At 35.5% G+C, this 20,607-nt stretch overlaps 1 protein-coding gene and 1 long non-coding RNA gene across 12 annotated transcripts; both read right to left on the bottom strand.

The window, feature by feature from the left end:
- Positions 1-743: 743 nt before the first annotated feature.
- LOC119997643 (shikimate O-hydroxycinnamoyltransferase-like) lies at positions 744-3,090 on the bottom strand. Its single transcript, XM_038844787.1, has 2 exons — positions 2,588-3,090; positions 744-1,781 (listed from the first exon to the last, which is right to left on the bottom strand). The coding sequence occupies exons 1-2, from the start codon at positions 3,008-3,010 to the stop codon at positions 858-860; spliced, it is 1,347 nt and encodes a 448-aa protein (XP_038700715.1). The 5' UTR covers positions 3,011-3,090; the 3' UTR covers positions 744-857.
- Positions 3,091-9,506: 6,416 nt separating this feature from the next.
- LOC119996244 lies at positions 9,507-19,569 on the bottom strand. 11 transcript variants are annotated; one of them, XR_005467821.1, is made up of 6 exons: positions 18,751-19,569; positions 14,421-14,569; positions 13,862-14,071; positions 13,114-13,294; positions 12,381-12,761; positions 9,507-12,251 (listed from the first exon to the last, which is right to left on the bottom strand). It is a non-coding gene; the product is annotated as an uncharacterized LOC119996244 (long non-coding RNA). The 11 variants fall into 11 exon arrangements; XR_005467820.1 differs by lacking the exon at positions 14,421-14,569 and adding an exon at positions 13,661-13,732; XR_005467819.1 differs by lacking the exon at positions 14,421-14,569 and having other exon boundaries at positions 9,507-9,837; positions 11,800-12,251.
- Between the last annotated feature and the right edge of the window lie 1,038 nt (positions 19,570-20,607).

Genomic DNA, 20,607 nt, shown 5'->3' with positions numbered 1-20,607 from the left:
CAAAATTGTAGTGAAAAGACCAATTTACCCTTGTGGTATAAATATTAAAAATTTTATTGTTAAGTTTTACACACACATTGTCTCTTTAACCCCTAAATTCAAAAAATACAGAACCCTTTCATGGTCCTTTCATATTAGTAGCCCCCATATTTTTTCCATTGGATCATAAAGCTCTCTCTCTCTCTGCGTTAGATGGTGTGTTCTTATCGATCAATTAAAAGAGATTTGAGACATCTGCTAAGCATCCTCCCCAAATGGATAAGATGAAGTATCGATTGGAGAATAAGAAATGCTAAGCATCCTCCCCAAATGGGCTTCTTCGCATTTGTACTAGCACTAGCAGGATGCACTGGGTTTGAAAGAACTGCGATATTAAACTATGAAGTTTGACATAGACTTAATTAATTATGGTGCGATGTAAATTATTTTTTTTGGTGTTAAATTGGGTAATTGACGTAATCAAGGAATCAGATCCGTTTTTTGTTTAAAAAAATGGTACAGTCCTGTGATTTTTTGTTACAAAAATAGGGATGGTGCTGTTGATTATTGATAACAAAATCGGACGGAAGTGTTGATTTTTGGGAACAAAATCGGGATGATTGTGTTGATTTATTTACATTTAAGAGCATATTAGACATTTCATACAGGGATATAGTATTTTTGCAATTTTATTACAGTAGACCCCGTTGCCCGCTCATCCAGAATTTAGAGGAGACAAAAAGATAATTTATGAAGAGAGTAAATAAAAGAAAAACAAAAGCCAATAATAAATTGAAAATCATATGAATATTTGAATTACAAAACTCTTTTTTTTTTTTTGTTTATCCTGAAAAAAAAAAACAAACTCCTTTTTGTTATCACAACGTAGACGGTATTATTGGGGTCGCATCGAACCCATAAAAGTATCTCTCGAAAAGATGAATACGATCAGCCTCCAACCCAATATTTAACCAAAGGCTCCCATCGTTTGATGGGCTCGGCAATATGAAAACCGCGCCTTGAAAATAAATCATCGCTTGGCCCACATAAATGGGCCTGCCCCACCCAAAATCAGCATCATACAGATTACACCCAGCCCAACTCACAACAGTAAGATTCGGATACTTAAAATTGGAAGAATATGTTGCCCGGACCAGGTCAAGGTTCCGCTGCTCTTCCAAGTAATCAATGACCGACCTTAAGTAATCATCGTCCATTCGTTTTATTGTTTGATGGATGCTCTCCACGGTTTGAATGAACGGCCCAGATTGGACTTTCCCAGCTAAGCTTTGTGCTCTAGCCTTTACAATTGCATTACCAAAATAGCCAGGTGGCAGATTTGGATTCAATCTGCACCGTCCAGTCACAGGAATGTAGAGGCTTGTTACCTCACCATCAGGAAGGCCACGTGCTTTGCACATGCAGCGCCAAATGTGAGCGGCCAAGATAACGTAGTTACTATATTTTGATTTCACATTGGTTCTCAGTCTCAGGGTGTTGAGTTGATGAGGGGTGATTTTTAGGACAGTTGTGGAAATAGACAAGGGAGTTTCTTGTAATTTAGAGGATTGTTTAGGGGTATATACGGAAGGGGCGGGATCAAATTCAGTGTGGCGGAATGATGGGGTAGGTGGGACCCGAGCACGAAGGAGATGATGATCAAATATAGGAGGAACGGTTACGGAGTGGCCACGCGTCACTTCAGCCCACGAGCTCATGAAATGGAAAAGTGAGGTGCCATCGGCAAAGATATGGTGCAATCCAAGTCCAAGGCATACTCCTCCACATTTGAAAAATGTCACCTACCAACGACAACAACAACATTTCATTAGTTAACAATAACATTTATGTTATGTATTTCTCTCTCTTTTCTCCGAACATTATCCACAACAGATACTCTTAATTATATTTTATACAGATTTACAATTTCTCTAAACAATACCACCACTCCACAAGTCTTCTAAAACCATACTCTAAAATTATTTTTTATTGTTTAAAATTAATTCATTTTACAACTATTATAACATAAAATTTTATTATATTTTAATAGTGCAATTTTTTTTTACATCTAACCCATTAATTCCACTCACCGGCCTAAAAAATCGCTAAAAAAATATTTTTCATCTCTCAATTAGAGGGTGAGTTTCATTTTTATCCCTAAGCTTTTTTTCTTCCATTTGTGTCCCTCAACCATCGAAAAGTATCATTTTCGTCATTTTAAATGAGATTGAAGTTGCGAAAACCCTAATCTGACGAACAATAAGATACCATGTAGGATTTTTCAATGGCAGGATTTATTCGAGGGATAAACATGATACTTTCCCATAGTTGGGAAACGAAAAAGGGGAAAAAAAAGCTAAGGGACAAAAATGAAACCCAAACAATAATTGAGGGATGAAAAATACTCTTTTGCCCTAAAAAATCAGCCAAAAAATTCTACCCAATTCCTTCCCCTCTCTCTCTCTCCTCTCCTTCAGACCTCCACACTCACACAGACTAAGTGAGTATCATCTCACTCTGCAGATTTATTTTTTTTCCAGTAAGGCACCACTTGTAAGGATCTATATCTATACTTGTCTATTAAGAAATAAGCAGTTATCGATCTTACCTGTAAGAGAAGGAGCGGATAAGAAGATATGTGAGTCGAATAGTCAACGACGGGGACCAGAGACAGGAGTTGTGAAGTAGGAGCCTTTAAATCAACGAAATCGTTTATAGCAGAAGTTGTATAGGCTTCCACGAACAAAGCTCCCTCACCGTTGCAGTTGACTTGAATCCTCCCATCAGGATCCCAACCCAGCCTCCCGGCGAGGGGATAGAAGGGCACCAGGACTTTGCTTAGAGAATCTTTCAGCGCACCAGTGTCGAAGAAACTCCTATTAGAACCATTAATGGTTATGGGCCTGTAAAAGTATACCAGAGAGACATGCTTCCTTGATGCCACCACGTCTAAGTTGGAGCTCCACAGGGTCCTGGTTGGTTCATCTTGTGCTGGACGGACCATTGTTGACGACCTCACTTGAATCTCCATCGCCCCTTTTTTGCTTTCAGCGACACTTTGTAGTCTCCGATAGATGCAATAATGTTGGTCTCTCTTGGTTTATTGCTGAGCTTTATTTACATATATAGATAGTCCGGTTATAAATTAAATTATGGCAGAATATGTCATGCAATATGTCATGCAAGACGTAACGTACAAAAACTCTTGGGACAGGGAAGGTGTCAACTGCTGGGTCCACTATGTTGAATTTGATTGGTAAGGTTTTTATATATAAAGATATCTATTATATGATAATAATATAATATAAATTGAGTGGACGACCGGGGGGGTTCAGGAGTTGTCGGTATGTACATTGTCCCCACCTTAATTTTTTTTGAATTTTTAAAGATTAATTATTATAGAGTGATTTACCTTAAAATAACATCATTTTAGAAAGAAAAAAAAAACCTTCCTTTTAAAAGGATAAGCTCAATTTAGTATTCCAATAAGTCCTTATGGTTGACATCAACATCAGATTTTTAAAAAAAAAAAATCTAAATCATACATGTTGAATTGAAAAGTAATAATAATTTAAATAAAATTCATTGTAGATATGTTTTGTTAAAAAAAAAATTTACACTAAGAGGAAATTTTAGATTTCCTCGGAATCTTACTCGCTAATATTAGGTTGTGTTTGGTATCATTTATAAAAATTTTGAAAACAAAAATAAAAAATAAAAACATAAAACATAAAATTGAAACTTGTTTGGTTGAACACTTGAAACTGAAAACAAAAATTGAAAACATAAAACTGGAAAAAAAAATGTGTTTATGCTTTTATTTTCATAATAATGGAATATATCCATACCACTATATTTTTCATAACTGCGGCCTTTGCCGTGTCTATTGCAACGTATATCACCATTGAAAACATCAGTAGAAAGAAAAAAAGATACGAAATAAAATAATAACCCAAAGTATATTTGATCATTGTCTTCATATCTCTATACAATTTGCAATCTGAAATCTTAAAGGCAGTGCAATCTATAATAATTATAACTAGTTATATTTTCAAAACTTTTAAAAACCTTTTTTTCTTGTTTTCAAAAATTTTGAAAACTTATTTTTGGTTTTCATAAAAACCAAAACAGAAAATACAAACAAACAATATTTTTTGAAACTAAAACAAAAAACAAAAAACAAAAAACAAAAGTGATACCAAACAGACCCTTAGTTAGTCTGAAATCCTCTTGATGTTAGGAAAAATTTAGAAATTCTCTGAATGTTATTATTTACAATTTTAATTTTAATCCACAAATCATCGGAATAATCAAGAAGAATTTAAAAAAAATATAAAGAAAATAAAAATCATCTGAATATTAACAATTACAATTTTAATTTTAATAATTTTTTCATCAAATGTTTTTTAATACGTCTCCTCTTAATAAAGCCATTTCTTTCCTACTATCATTTTTCTTAGATATAATAATGGGTTTCTTGGACACAAATTCAAATCCAATTGCATTAAGGAGTTGAAGGCAAAAAAGTTAAGTTGGACTTAAACTTGTGATTCCACTTTTCAAATTAATAACCTGATGATGTGCTAATCCATTTAAATGCTTTCCCTAAAAAAAAAAAAAAAACTGTCAAAACGATTTAAATTTTTTTTACTAATCAAAAACGATATTATATAAATTTGTTCTTTTGAACATTCTATATGAACATAAATTCGAACCGTAAAAAACACGTGCACGTCAAAATTTTCATATGACAATAGGGTAAATTGGATCAAATCCCAACGTCTAGAATATTCTCCTTTTAACTTCAATCATATCATCATTCGTCAATACCAAAAATGAACTTAAATCCTTCTTGTGTTTGAAAGATTTTCTCATCTGGGATGCTCCAGAGGAATCCATTCTTGCTTACAACAAAAACATGAAATTATTCTTCATGTCTATATTAACAAATTGTGGGAATGAAATTAATTTATCTATATATCTAGATCCACAAATCGTTAGTTTAATATATCGTGAATTTAATCATAATTTGGGTCACATTCTAGGAGTCACATGCAGCAGATAAGAATTATAAAATAAGAAGAGTCGTACCAAATATTTTTTGTCCAAATATGGTGCTGTATAAAGTGGAAATGATGAGAGGCTGTATATAAAATTATTGCTTTGTCATGGAGCATGAAATAATATGATAAGATCTATACCACAACACGACAATACGTGGACCTATTTCTTTTAGCTTTGAATTGAGTACTGTTCTTTGTCAAAATCATATTAAATTATAGCGCTTTTTTCCCCCCTTTTCTAAATAACATGTTAGGTTTAGGAATTTATGATTTACGAGTTAAGATTTAAGAATTAAGGTTTAATTTTTTGTTTTCAAAATCTACTATAATCTAACATTATGAACACCCAAAATACGTAATAATTAAACCATAATTTAACACGATTTTTTTTCGAGAATACCCAATTCTAAGTGTTAAGAGAAATGGCAAAAGGAAGCATTCTATTAACACTAGCTAAAAAATTGTAGCCCCAACCCATCATCAAACCTGTAAAGCATCATTAAGGCTATTAATTTAATGTTGTGATGCCATCAAACCAGGATAAGAGAGGCTCCAATTCCGATTTCAATTCTCTCCTAAAAATCATGTTAAATCATGAATTTTTTTTTTGAAAATGATATTAGAATCTAGGAGTTATAAATTAGGGTTTAGGGTTTAGAGTTTAGGGTGTAGGATTTAGGATTTATGGTTTTAGAATTTAGGATTTAGGGTTTAGAATTTAGTATTTATAATTTTTTTCCAAAATCTACTATAGTCTTAACATTATGAACACCAAAATATTTAATTACGTATTTTAATTCATGATTTAACATAGTTTTGGAGTAGAATTGGAGCCTCCAATCCCCATCAAACCTATAAAACGTCAATTAGGTTCATTGATTTAATGTTGTGGTGGGGAAAGGAGGGTTAATTAGGGCCAGTAATTTAAGATTTTGTGGCGCAACCAATGGTGGCACACTTGCCCTAGACAAATGTTACATGATTTGAGAAGTACGTACAGAAGCATGGTCAATTTCTCATGTGCGTCGGTGGGCGAATCATTTGTGCCCCCATATTCTTGCTAAGGGTAGCTCTTCAATGATCAGATCATATCATTCTATATGGTTGGATGCTGCTCCTCCTTTCTTGTCAGCAAATTTGATTTGCCTCATGTGGTTTGGATTCTCTTGGTTGAATGGTGTTGTTGTAGCTTCTTTTAATCTGCTTTTGGTTTTCTTGATGTTTCAGTAAGCAATGTTGAACAGTCTGTGTTCTTCAAGCTTATATGTATTTGGTTCATCAACAAGCTTATATGTATTTGGTTTTCTTGCTATAAGTTGTTCTCTGTACGGAGTGACATAATCATACATCTATTTTAAACCACTGAATCATAATAAGAGGCATTAGGTAATCATCTGTCAATGTCAATTGAACAAAGTGATTACCATTCACAAATTTTATTGTGATAGTTATATGTACGTTCATGTTGAGGTGGAGGTATAGAACGCATAGGCGAAAAGGAAATTTACATGTAAGCAAGTAAAAGGAAATTTATGTGTTTCACGTGCTTGTCTGCTTGATTTGTCTTTGTCTTTTGTTTTTCTCTGTCTTCGGTCTCTATGTCTAATTCATCAGAGGGTCCCATCAACGGTGATGATGGCAATTGGGACTAAAGTTTCACATGATATACTATACTACTATAGTATATCATGATGGCATTTGGCTGTTGCCTTTAAAAGACCACTTCTTCATTCAACTTCCCTTGTGGTCCGTTTGATTGCATTTCCCTGTGTTCGATTGAGCTACTTTTCAGGGGTATAAGGTCTCCATTTTTTTCCTTCCATTCCTTTGTTTCTTAATGTGAAGTTGCATGCTTCTATTGGCATTGACAGATAGACCAGCACCGCTTGAGAAGTCACTAAAATTTTTTGAAATAGATAGAGCAGCACTGCTTTAGAACTGGATGTCAATGCCAAATATGGATTACTTAATTGCTTCTAAGTACAATGTGGTTTTACGCGTTTTTAGTTATGAATAGTGCTTGATATTTTTGCCTCTGCGTTCTATACAATTTCACCTCAACATGAATGTATTACTATCACAATAGAGTTTGTGAATGGTAATCACTTCGTTTAATTGACATTAGCATATGGTTATCTGATGCCTCCTATTATGATTTAACGGTTTAGATACATGTATGATTATATAAACGAATGGGTCATCCCGTACAAAGAATAACTTGCAACATATATTAAATATACTTGTTGATCTACATTGATATGATATAATAAGTTTACTTTTATTAATTGATGGGGAGGAAAAACCGTTTCTCTTTTGCCCACCAAGTTGTCCTTGTGACCTTGTCCGTTCATGAATCAAATGGCCATTATAAGATATGATTTATATCAATATATTATTGAATTCAAGACTCTCGAGATTCTCACATAACAGAGTGTTGAAAAACACAGATTCCAATGAAAAAACATGTTCCCACTATGATCTTAAATTGCATGTTAACACCTGGAAGAAGGGATATAACTTAAAACAATGGTTAAAAGGAGCCCTCTTACCACTTTTTCGTCATAACAGAGATAACGTGCCCGTTAACCGATGATTTGTAATGTGTAATTTTTTTTATTGCTATTCCAAGTGGCACAAATGCGATATTTGTCAATTAAATAATGATTCGTGTCATCATTTAGTATATGCATAATTCTTGAGATTAATCATTTTCATATACCGAGTATTTATAATTATAAGATCTTTGAAGCACTTATTCTTTTGGTGATGAGTGAACCACTACTCGATACCCTTGAAATGAAGCTAAACTGCTAAACAACCCATAAAACACTATGTATCCAAATTCAATCAAATAACACTTTGTATCTAAATTTAAGACAAACAACTAGATATAACAAGAAATAACAAATTCAACATTAAATCATTACATCAAGTTCAACACCAATTCGAAAAGAAATACTTCAATACAAATGCATGATCTCAAATCTATTTTATCAAGAAAAACAAGAAACACCTTGACGGAATGTTCATTCTTAATTTAAGAGTTAACATCGTCCTCATTCTGGGACGACTTCTTCTTCATCCTCGAATTATGACTTCCACGATCAACCACACTAACCGTAGAAGTTCTAGGCCACAATAAAGACAAAGAAACACGTGTTATCTCAGTTTGATTATTAAATTTATGTAGAGATTAATGAAAGAAAGTTTACTTTTTCCTTACATTGAGAATTGACCGAAACCAGTTTGAGGATTGACATAAAGGCCAAATCTAGTTAGCGAGGTTCTCTTACTAAACTTGTTCTTAGGCATGTAGTTTTTTTTTTTGTGAAAACGACTAACGTATTTAGGGGCGGAGTCAGGAATTGATCATGGGTGAGCTGATGCATTTTGGTTTGTTTTGATTTTTTTTGAGGGGGTCCCGAAATTTTTTTTGAGGATATTTTACAACAATACAACTTATTAAAGTGATATTATGGATGAAAATTCATCTCAATGTTTGGTATCATAAAGTAACCCAATAGTTTAACATAAATACATATTAAAATTGATGAAAATTAATTAAAGACCATGTAAGATACAACTAGAACACATAAGTATTGTTATGTATTATTGTTTAATATAAATAATAATAGAATGAAAGTTACTATTGTTATGTATCATTCATTACTATTAGATAATAAAACATCATAGTCTAAAGATACAAACATATATATATATACACTTACTAGAAAATACACATAAAAGATATATACAAACATATATATATATAGTCTATATATAAGTATATATATATATATATATATATATAGTAATGTATATATGTAGTATATATATGTATATATATGTTGTAGGATATATATATGTAGTACATATATAGTATATATATGTGTACATATATATGATGTGTATATATATATATGGTATTGGGGTGTGGGGGTTGGGAGGGACTACAGCCTAGTGTAGTCCCCCCCTCCCTCCGCCGTTACGTATTTAGACTTCGATGCTGCCATTGAATTGTTGGCAAATCAGGTGGAATTGTTGGAATAATTCCAACCCCTATCCCCCAATCCCACTCCTATCCTGTTGTACTTTCATCCCACCCTCTTCATAACCATCGATATTTTAACACCGATCATGGGGTGTTAATACAAGAGAGGGAGTTGAGATCCCATCCCATATTTTTTGGCTGGGATTTGAAAACTTCCTGAATACAAATAATAAACTTTCTATACCTCTAAAAGAAGGCTCCACCACCATGAATCTCCCACTACAAGAAGCTGTTTCTGCTCTAATGGCACAGACCAACTAATCTACTAAAATGCCGCACACACCACACATCCATACTGAATATGAAGCCAAAAAATAAATTAAAGAAACCTGCGATGGAACTGTTCGGCCGCACATTTTAATGCCAAGAAGATTGCACCATTCATATTATCCGCAGATTGAAGAAAATTTGCATGGACCAACCAAGCTCAGCTCTAAATTATTTGTATGGTTCTTTCGCTTCCTCTGTTTCAGTCAAATACAATGAGAGACTGGAGAAACAAGTGATGGGACAAATATGCAATATTTTCTGTTCTTTTCCGGGTAAAGAAAGTGAAGAAGAAGTGCAGTCGCGGAGCCAAACTTGGCTCAGTCCTTGCCAGTAAATTTAATGGCACTCGACTTCGGCATTGATTCTGAGATGGAGCTCTGGCATTGATTTTGAAATGCAGCAATGCCAAAATCAATCAGCTTAATGGGACTTGACCTCGGCAAGCACCGAAAATTTGCATCATCTTGAGAACTCCTGGGCGTCATTCCAAGGATTTTTTTTTCTTCCAGAATTTCAAAACAAGAAAATTTACGTAAATAAGAAACTTAATGAAACACTGGACAAATAAATCCTGCCAATATAAAGAACTTATGATTGCTAAGGAAACAAAAAGTGATAAAGCAGTAGCCAAGAGCAATCCACACACATGCTAAAGATTCCAAAAGCTGACGTCCAAATTCCCAAACAACATCCACAGGAAGAGGGGATTATTAATCTCTCTTTAGAAAATCAAAAGCTTGGCCCAATCTTATCAAACACCTGGTAACACCATTAAAATGCATTTTCAAGGAGAGTTTCTCGTGTCCGTGTCATGTCCCGTGTCCGTGCTTCCTAGTTTATAAGTAATTTTGCATGGACAAATCGTAATCAGAATACAGACTACAAGCTCTATTACTGTAAAGGAATCAACCAGCACAACCAATAGAAGGGAAACCCAACTTAGTAAAAGCATCGGGCCATGCTTATCTATGAAATATGGTCATGCTTATACTTATGCATGCAAAGGGCAACAACTCATTGCCAGTTTCATAAGATAACCCTTTCAAATTTATAGCGATAGCTGATAAGACCAAATTGAAAATTGTTACGCAATAAAGAGGCTAGTGTTTGTATGAAGATATGCTCGCAACTCAAATCATGGACACCAGATTTTCCAGCTAAAGAATAACATTAAAATGTTCACCAGAACCCACAAAAAAATGCATAAAAATACACTTGCATGACCAAGAATTTTACTGAGTACACCATCCAAGACTTCCATTTCTAAACAACGTAAAAAAAAAAGAAATGTTCAAACTTGCACATAGCAACAAGAACACGTACAGAAGTTCCGCTCAACAACACATGTCTAGACAAAAAAAGCCTCTTTTTATTGCATTACGTTCAAAACTTCCATAAATTTACTGTGGCTATACTTAAATTTATGCCCGCGAAGCGCAACAACCCATTGTCAGTAACGTAAGATATTCCTTTTCAAATTCAAAGAATCAAAGTTATGGTCGATGATAAGACCAAATTGAAGATCATTATGCAATAAAGAGGCTACAATTTGTCCAAACATATGTGACATTGAGAGAATGCAAAATCATTACCCACATGAACCATATTTTTCTGAACTAGTTCTTAATTTAAATTACAGACACCATATTTTCCACCTCAAGCAGAGCATCAAGTTGCTCAAGGGAATCCACAAAAAAGGCACAAAAATTCTCACGACCACGAATTGTATCGTTTACGTCATCCAAGACTTCCACATGTATGAAAAATGTCAAATTTACGCATAGAAGAGACCACAGGTACAGAAGGTTCACCCAAACGACACATATCTAGACAAACAAAAGCCTCTTTTATTGTGTAACCATCAAAACTTTCATAGATACCGTGGCCATGCTTAAACTTATGCATGCAAAGGGCAACAACCCATTGTCAGTTTCATAGTATATTCTTTTCAAATTCATGGTTATGGTTGATGATAAGACCAAATTGAAGATCATTATGCAATAAAGAGGCTAGAGTTTGTCCAAACATATGACATCGAGCAAATTCAACATCATTCCCACATGAACCATATTTTTCTGAAACAAGTTCTTAATTCAAAGTACAGACACCAAATTTTCTCCTCAAGCACAACATCGAGTTGTTCATGGGAACCCACAAAAGAAGAGGCATAAAAATTTACACAACCAAGAATTGTAACTTCCATACATATACTGAGGGTGGTTCTCACCATGCAAATTAAACTTATCCATGCGAAGGGCAACACCACATTGTCTTTTTCCCAAAATTAGGGTCACCAGATTTTCAAAACACATGATTATTCTATACAAAAAAGTTCAAAAAAAGGTACAATTACACGACCAAGGAATTGTACTAAATACACCGTCCAAGGCATCAACATGTAAAGTAAAATTTTTCAAAAGCAAAGAGAATACATACAGATTCTGGCAACATTTGGATCCTCGACCTGAATCTCATGGGCTGCCTGCAAAATACAGACTAAATACGTGCATTTATCGATGGATTACTGTGATCAACTAGGACAGTGTTATAAGGGCAGAACTTGTTGAGATCATACTGCAAGAAAAACAGAATTCCCCAAGACAGCTTGCTTGGAAAATGAGAAGAAAAAAAAAGTTTCGGTAGCAAAAGCTACCCCTCACTTTATCCACGATGTTAGAGATTATGTTTCAGGACTATAGCAGTAAAACTCACCTTATATGGAACATAATTAGCATGCCAAGCAATTACATTGAAAGGTGAAAAATCTTGTCTTTCGGTAAAAAGTTCTCCACCAAATTTTTGTACAATAGTATAACCTGGCTCGTAATCTTCTTCAAACCAGGCTAATGGAACAAGAAAATCCCTTGGAGCAGCAAGACCATTAGCACCTACATTAATCAGAATTGTGTCCACAGTGTGGTAGACTTCAAAAGAAAACATAAAGGGATTGATATACACCAAAAGAAGAAGAATTCATTTCATTCAGTTGTAAATCACAGCTAACTGAGATTTGGTACCTATTGGGCCAATATCAGGAAGTTGAAAATGGGTGCCAAAGATCTCAGCCACATATTTTCCGCATTCAGTAGGAAACAGCAATTTCACCAGGAGACACTTGCAAATTTGCACATTCAGTAGTGATCCAGAGCCCTACATAACCAGTATGGAAGTTTAAAATGTAACTCTTAATTTATATTATTTTCACATGGTAAGAAAAGAAAGTGCAGTCATAAAAGGCAAAACTGAATGTGCATCTGTGCTTAAAGTGAGAGATGGAGCATTTGCACAGGGATAAGGTTGTTCCATGGCCACCTTGGTGCCATGGAAACAGCTTTCTGCAATACAGGTCAAATGCCATCCCCAACATTTGGATCCTCGGTCTGAATCTCATGGGCTGCCTGCAAAATACAGACTAACGCTTTACTACTATACAGGAATCAACCAACACAACCAATAGAAGGAAAACCCAACTCAGTAAAAGAATCAGGCTATGCATATCTAGGAAAAAGAAAATTTAACAACGAATTAGGCACTACAACATAGGAATAGAGATTTGGATATTAGAACTCAACCCATTAACAATAAAGAGAATGGAAAAATTAGCTGGAAGTCATCCAGCTGCTCGCAACTATAGCACTACAAAAAGGCAAAGTTGAATTCTCAATCCATAAAAACTTATAAGTCGGTCAGAGATAATGGTTGGATAGGCATGTTAAAAAAAAACTGGGTGAATAATATTAGAATACTTACAATGCAAATGTGACTGATAATAAAACCACCTTCGTATTTGCACACACAGCTCCACAAAGAATCAACATGACTTGAGAACTTGACCAAAAGACAAAAACTGGTAAAACTTCTACCATCCAAATCACATATTGATGCCGCGAGATGCCAGTGTCAATGTGGATTAAGAGTAAATCATGCATACCTGTGAGTATGATACATTATAGTGACAAAGTTAAACCAGAAAATTTAAGTAAATAAGAAACTTAATGATAACATTGGACAAATAAAATCTGGCAATATAAAAGAATTTATGATTGCTATGGACAAATAAAAGCTGCGATAGGTGTGAGTCCACAGCAGATGGCACTCATGTGTGCAGTATCTCATAGAGATCTCGAGCTCGACCCTCCTCCATCCCCTTCCCATGTTAGAGATTGTCTCAGGACTATAGCAGTAAAACTCACCTTATATGAAACATAATTACCATGCCAAACAACTACATTGAAAGGTGAAAAATCTAGTCTTGCGATAAAAAGTTCTCCACCAAATTTTTGTACTATAGTATAACCTGGCTTGTAATCTTCTTCAAATCAGGCTAATGGAACAAGAAAATCCCTTGGAGCAGCAAGACCATTAGCACCTACATTAATCAGAATTATGTCCACAGTGTGGTAGACTTCAAAGGAAAACATAAAGGGATTGATATACACCAAAAGAAGAATAATACATTTCATTCAGTTGCAAATCAAAGCTGACTGAGATTTGGTACCTATTGGGCCAATATCAGGAAACGGAAGTGCAGTTGTAAAAGGCAAAACTGAATGTGTCTGTGCGTTTGTGCTTAAAGCGAGAGATGGAGCATTTGCACAGGGATAAGGTTATTCCATGGCCACCTTGGTGCCATGGAAACAGCGTTTTGCAATACAGGTCAAATGCCATCCCCAACATTTGGATCCTCGGTCTGACTCTCATGGGCTGCCTGCAAAATACAGACTAAAGCTTTACTACTATACAGGAATCAACCAACACAACCAATAGAAGGGAAACCCAACTCAGTAAAAGAATCAGGCTATGCATATCTAGGAAAAAACAAAATCAACAACGAATTAGGCAATACAACATAGGAATAGAAATTGGATATTAGTACCGAACCCATTAACAATAAAGAGAATAGCTGGAAGTCATCCAGCTGCTTGCAACTATAGCACTACAAAAAGGCAAAGTTGAATTCTCAATCCATAAAAACTTATAAGTCAGTGAGTCAGTCAGAGATAATGGTTGGATAGGCATGTTAAAAAAGACTAGGTGAATAATATTAGAATACTTACAATGCAAATGTGACTGCGATAATCAAACCAACTTCGTATTTGCACACACAGCTCCACAAAGAATCAACATGACTTGAGAACTTGACCAAAAGACAAAAACTCGTAAAACTTCTACCATTCAAATCGCATATTGGTGCCGTGAGATGCCACTGTCAATGTTGATTAAGAGTAAATCATGCATACATGCGAGTATGATACATCATAGTGACAAAGTTAAACCAGAAAATTTAAGTAAATAAGAAACTTAATGATAACATTGGACAAATAAAATCTGCCAATATAAAGAATATATGATTGCTAAGGAAAAAAAGAAGAAGTAATAAAGCATGAGCCTAGAGCAACCCACACAGATGCTACAGATTCCAAAAGCAAATTCCCTGAACAAGATTCACAGGAAAAGGGGAGTATTTATTTCTTTTTTAGAAAATTAAAAAACTTGGCCCAAGCTTCTCGAACGCCTGGTAACACCATTAACAGGCATTCAAAGAGGGTTTCTATTTAGTTACCATGTTTATAAGCAATATTGCGTGGACAAATCATAATCAGAAAACCTACAGAAGGCAAGTTGAATTCTCAATCCATAAAAAAGAGATAATGACTGGATAGGCATATTAAAAAAAACTGGGTGAATAACATTAGAATACTTGCAATGCAAACCAGCTTCGTATTTGCACACAGCTTCATAGCGAATCAAAAAGACTTGAGAACTTGACCAAAAGGCAAAAATTAGTGTAACTTCTGCCATCCAAATCACATATTCCCTTCATAGTTATGGACCGAATTGTGCAAGTTTGGAACTGATAGTGATCTTTTTGAGGAACAAACTGCTAGTGCTCTGTTTTAAAAAAAGAAGCAAGAATGAAATTGATTGTGATAGCAGTTTTGTAGAGGCAACGTGTTTGGCATTATTCCATTCCTCCAGCAGATTCACTATAAGACATCACAAGACATTAAAAATAAGGGGGAAAGACATCCCTCCAAGATAAAATACTCATTCCAATTTTATCAAAACATAAATAAATGGGAGTGAGACTAACCAAGAATCTTTCTTTGCAAAGGCCTAACAATTGAACAACTTCCCTACTTCCCATTACAATAATTACACAAATTTCTCTGTACCAGGAGAAAAGCAATCAATCTCAGTTGCAAAATGAAAGTATACTGATATTGGGATTCAGGAGTCTGGACAGAATCTAGTTACATTCTGCAACTTGTCCTGGCAACTTATTATGCAAATCTAAACATGACATGCAGATCCGGAAGGAATAGCCTGATAACCCGAAATGAAATGATATCTGAAGAGGTTTCAAATATTAGTCTAGAAATGTTATGTGTACTTGGCTTAACAAGGCAAATACTAAGACTCAAGTAGCAAATACGCCTACACAAGTAGAGGTTATTGACGTTTACATTATTGCACAAACCAAAATCGCCCACATCCATCACTGAGTAAACAAAAATAAAGTCACTTGAACAAATCAAGATGCAAGTCCACACCAAGTACAACATGAAAATAAGGATACTATACGGGACATCCTAGAACTCAATAAAAGTTAAAACACATCCTAAACCCAAAGTTTATGATAATCACATATTACAAAAACATTGTGAATGCATAGCCCATCTTAGATCATACATTCCCCCCACTACAAACAACTTATCCAGATTAAAGTATACGGGCAATGCATTGAGTATCTCAAAGTGCGAGGGCATTAATTAGATTCACTGTCTTTAGAGTGAACCTAGTATCAGCTTTTCATTGCTTAGCAAACCATTTTAATGAGATATATTTTGTCTAAGAAATCATTGTAGTGACTAAATATTGTCTCTCACGGCATTGTATAGCCTTCTTTAATACATGCTCAATGCAATTTAAAAGTGTTCACCTTCAAAGGGAAATCTCCTCTCCAGACAATTAGATATAGGACTTAAACTAGCATATTGCTTTGTGTGCCAGGAATTAGTATGTGCATTCAAGCCACTAACATAGAAATCATATTATCTGCCAACATAATAACTGGTTACCTAGTATAACCTCAGCGGCTCTGTAATGCCTTCTAGAAACAATGGAGCTATGACACTGATTATCAAATGCAATACTGCCAAAATAAATCAGCTTAATGGCACTTGACCTCGGGAAGCACCGAAAATTTGCATCATCAGGTAAAAAAATTTCAATTGTAATGTGCCGGATACCTTGTGGCCAGGCAGTTTTAGGCATTTAGAAGACACAATCAGAATATATGCTGGTTTCAGGTCATTGTGAATTAAGAGTAAATCATTCATATCTGCTAGTATGATGCATCATAGTGAAAAAGTTAAACAAGAAAATTTAAGCAAATAAGAAACTTAATGCAAACACTGGACAAATAAATCCTGCCAATATAAAGAATTTATGATTGCATAGGAAAAAAGTGATAAAGCAGGAGCCAAGAGTAACCCAGACACATGCCACAGATTCCAAAAGCTAAAGTCCAAATTCCTGAACAATGAACAAGATCCACAGGAAAAGGGGAGTATTTATTTCTCTTTAGAAAATAAAAAAACTTGGCCCAAGCTTCTCAAACACCTGGTAACACCATTTAAATGCATTCAAGGGACACCAGATTTTCCAACTAAAGTACAACATTACGGGAACCCACATATAAAAAAATATACTAAAATACATTTGCACGACCAAGAATTGTACCAAATGCACTTTCCAAGACTTCCACATGTAAACAACCGCAAAAAAGAGTAAATTTGCACAAAGCAAAGAGAGCACGTATAAAAGTTATGCCCAACCCCACATGCTTTGACAAACATAAGCCTCTTTTACAGCATAATGTTCAAAACTTCCAGAAACTGTACTCAACAACCCATTGCCAGTTTCATAGGATATTCCTTTCAAATTCATTGATATGGTTGATACAACCAAATTGAAATTCATTATGCAATAAAGAGGCTAGTGTTTGCATGAACATATGACATTGAGCAAATCCAAAATCATCCCCCGACATTAACCATATTTTCAGAACTATTTCCCAACTCAAATCACGGACACCATATTTTCCAGCTAAAGCACAACATTAAGTTGTTCACAGGAACCCACAAAAAATGCATAAGAAACACTTCCATGACCACGAATTGTACCGAGCACGCCGTCCAAGACTTTCACATGTAAACGATGCAAAAAAAGAAATGTTAACTTTGTGCAGGTAAAGAGAACACGTACAGAAATTCCACCCAATGACACATGTCGAGACAAGAAAAGCCTCTTTTATTGCATAACGTTCAAATTTCCCATAAATTTACTGTGGCCACTGGTCATGATTGAACTTATGCCCACGAAGTGCAACGACCCATTGCCAGTATCATAAGATATTCCTTTCATATTCAACATTACAGTTGATGATAAGACCAAATTGAAGATCATTATGCAATAAAGAGGCTACAATTTGTCCAAACATATGCACCATTGAGCAAATCCATATTTTTTTGAACTAGTTCTTAATTCAAATTACGAACACCATTTTTCCACCTCAAGCATAGCATCAAGCTGTTCATGGGAACCCACCAAAAAAGCACAAAAATTCTCACAACCAAGAATTGTATCATTTACATCGTCCAAGACTTCCACATGTATGAAAAAATGTCAGATTTACAAATAACAAAGATAACAGGTACAGAAGTTCCGCCCAACGACACATGTCTAGACAAACAAAAGCCTCTTTTATTGTGTAGTCTTCAAAACTTCCATAAATTTACCATGGCCATGCTTACTTATGCCCGCCAAGGGCAACAACCCATTGGAAGTTTCATAAGATATTTCTTTCAAATTAATAGTTATGGTGGATGACAAGATCAAATGGAATATCATTATGCAATAAAGAGGCTAGAGTTTTTCCAAACATATGCCATTGAGCAAATCCAACATCATCCCATATGAACCATATTGTTCTGTACTAGTTTTTAATTCAAATTAAGGACATCAAATTTTCACGTCAAGCACAACATCAAGCTGTTCATGGGACCCACAAAAAAAGAGGCACAAAAAATTTGCACGACCAATACATCAACAGAGATAGCTGGAATCATGTTCACATGACAAAAAACTGTGGATATAAACACGAAATACTAACTGTTGCAACAAAAGGAAAAACCTTCGAAGAGAGCTGGGGTTTATTGGGCCAAAAAAATAACCTACATGAATACGATGTTCTGCAAAAATGATCTAATTGGTTGAAACCCCAAGATCTTATGAATCGATGATGGAGAACACATATATATAAAGACAACAACCAAGTTCCACAAGATAGAAAGACCGAGGAAGGAAGGGACAGATACTCACATCGAGATGTGAGATTTTCGCCAAGAGCAAAGACGTGAATGCGATCGCAATCATCATACTTTCTCGGTGGCATACATGCCTCTCTTATGCAATGCCGTACCAGAGCCCGTTGCGCCTACAAACCATGACCATCTGGTCAGATTATCAAAACCCGTAGTTTCACAATTCAAAGTTTCATATGCCCATAAATTGAACCGTTGCTCTCTTTTTCTCTTGCGATTCCCTTCGCTGTCAAAAAACCCCAACCGTAATCGAACCAACCTCTGGTTCTGTAGGTGCCACGTCCCACACAAGCGCATGTCTTTTCCTGACTCGTTCCTTCTCCATACCTTCAATTTCACCAGAACTATGTGATTCCCTATACCTATGTAAATATCTGTAACAAACAAACAACTCTAACAACTTTTTTAGGAAAGTTAGGGTTTCAATGGTGACTGATAGAATCTGATGTGAGGAGAAGGAAGAGATGCCGTGCTAATTGAGAATACATACAGATTGGAAACATTCGTATCATCGGCTACCTGAACAAATCAGGTCAATGTTCGTTCTCTCGCGGCCCTGGCTGGCAATACCTAGCTGCGCCCTCTTCAAGCAGGCTCGCACCAGTTATCGTAAACCCTGGGCAGACGTAAGAGAAGAAGCAATGTGACGAGTCTGAGCTCAAAAGCCCCCACTGGAAGAACGGTCTGGGATTTACTCTGTAATCAGATACATACGCGTATGATTTTAAGGAAAATATATTAGGATTCTCCACCGCCTCAATAAGAAAGAAAGGAAAATTAGGATTCAGGATCGGAAGACTTGCTTTTCCCCGTGAGATTAGGAATACTGCAACGTTTCTTTTTTTTTGAATTTTGAAAAGCAATAAATACTTTCTTTTTTCTTATATTACTTTTTAGATTTAATTTTTTTTTTTACGTGTTGCCGTTGCAATCCGCCTACGTGTACTTTTTGATCCGACGTGTCACACACACTTCTTTTAAACGGTCAACCGAAATCAGAATTTTCAGGATCCAAACTGAAACACACCATCAATAATATTTCATCCACCTGAGAGGAAATCCTTCTTTTGTCTCTCATTTTCTAACTATTGCACTGTTCATGTTTGAAAGAATGTCTGACAGAGAAGAAGAAACTAGGAGTGGCGATTCTACACCAGTCCACCACAGCTACGACCTCTTAAAGAAGGCTCCACCACCATGAATGTCCCACTACAAGAAGCCGTTTACGCTCTAATGGCACAAGCCAGTCTACTAAAATACCACAGTTTTGAACACAACGAAAAGTCAAGAAGTACTCTGCCACCAGTCAAAGACTCTGCTAGGCCTTTTGTTCTTGGTGTTCCATGGAAGAAACGACGGTTTGATGGCACTGGTGGGGTTGATGATTCTGAAGAAATTGAGAAAAAGAAGAATAAAGATCATAAACCCGGAAGTGTCCCAGTTGATCAAAATTCAAAGGAAGATGAGAAAAAGGAGGACAAAAAATCAGAAACCAAGAAGTGAGTCAGGACAAGATTCTTGGGGAATTGAAAAAAATGAAGAAGTTAATGAACCAGTAGAAGCAGATGCATTTGCTTTGATGTTGCTCTCTAGTGTCGCAAGAGAGATTGGCTTCTGGAAGAAGCTTTACTCTCCTTCCTCCTCACTGAAGAGACCCCCATTTAACCCTAATGATGTGGGTAATGATTCTCAGGAAAATGTGGAAAACAATGAAGAAGATCAGAAACTAATATTCGGGCTAGCAAAACGGTATTCTGAGAAGCTCTCTGATGAATTAAATGAACAGATGAACTCCTAGACAGAGGCAACGAAAGCTATTGAGTCATACAAGATGCAGAACCAGGACAGAGGGGGG

This window comes from Tripterygium wilfordii, chromosome 4 (assembly GCF_013401445.1).
Source record: "Tripterygium wilfordii isolate XIE 37 chromosome 4, ASM1340144v1, whole genome shotgun sequence".
In the NCBI taxonomy this organism is placed as follows: Eukaryota; Viridiplantae; Streptophyta; class Magnoliopsida; order Celastrales; family Celastraceae; genus Tripterygium; species Tripterygium wilfordii.
Note: the sequence above shows the minus strand (reverse complement) of the source record. Positions and strands in the feature narration are given on the sequence as shown.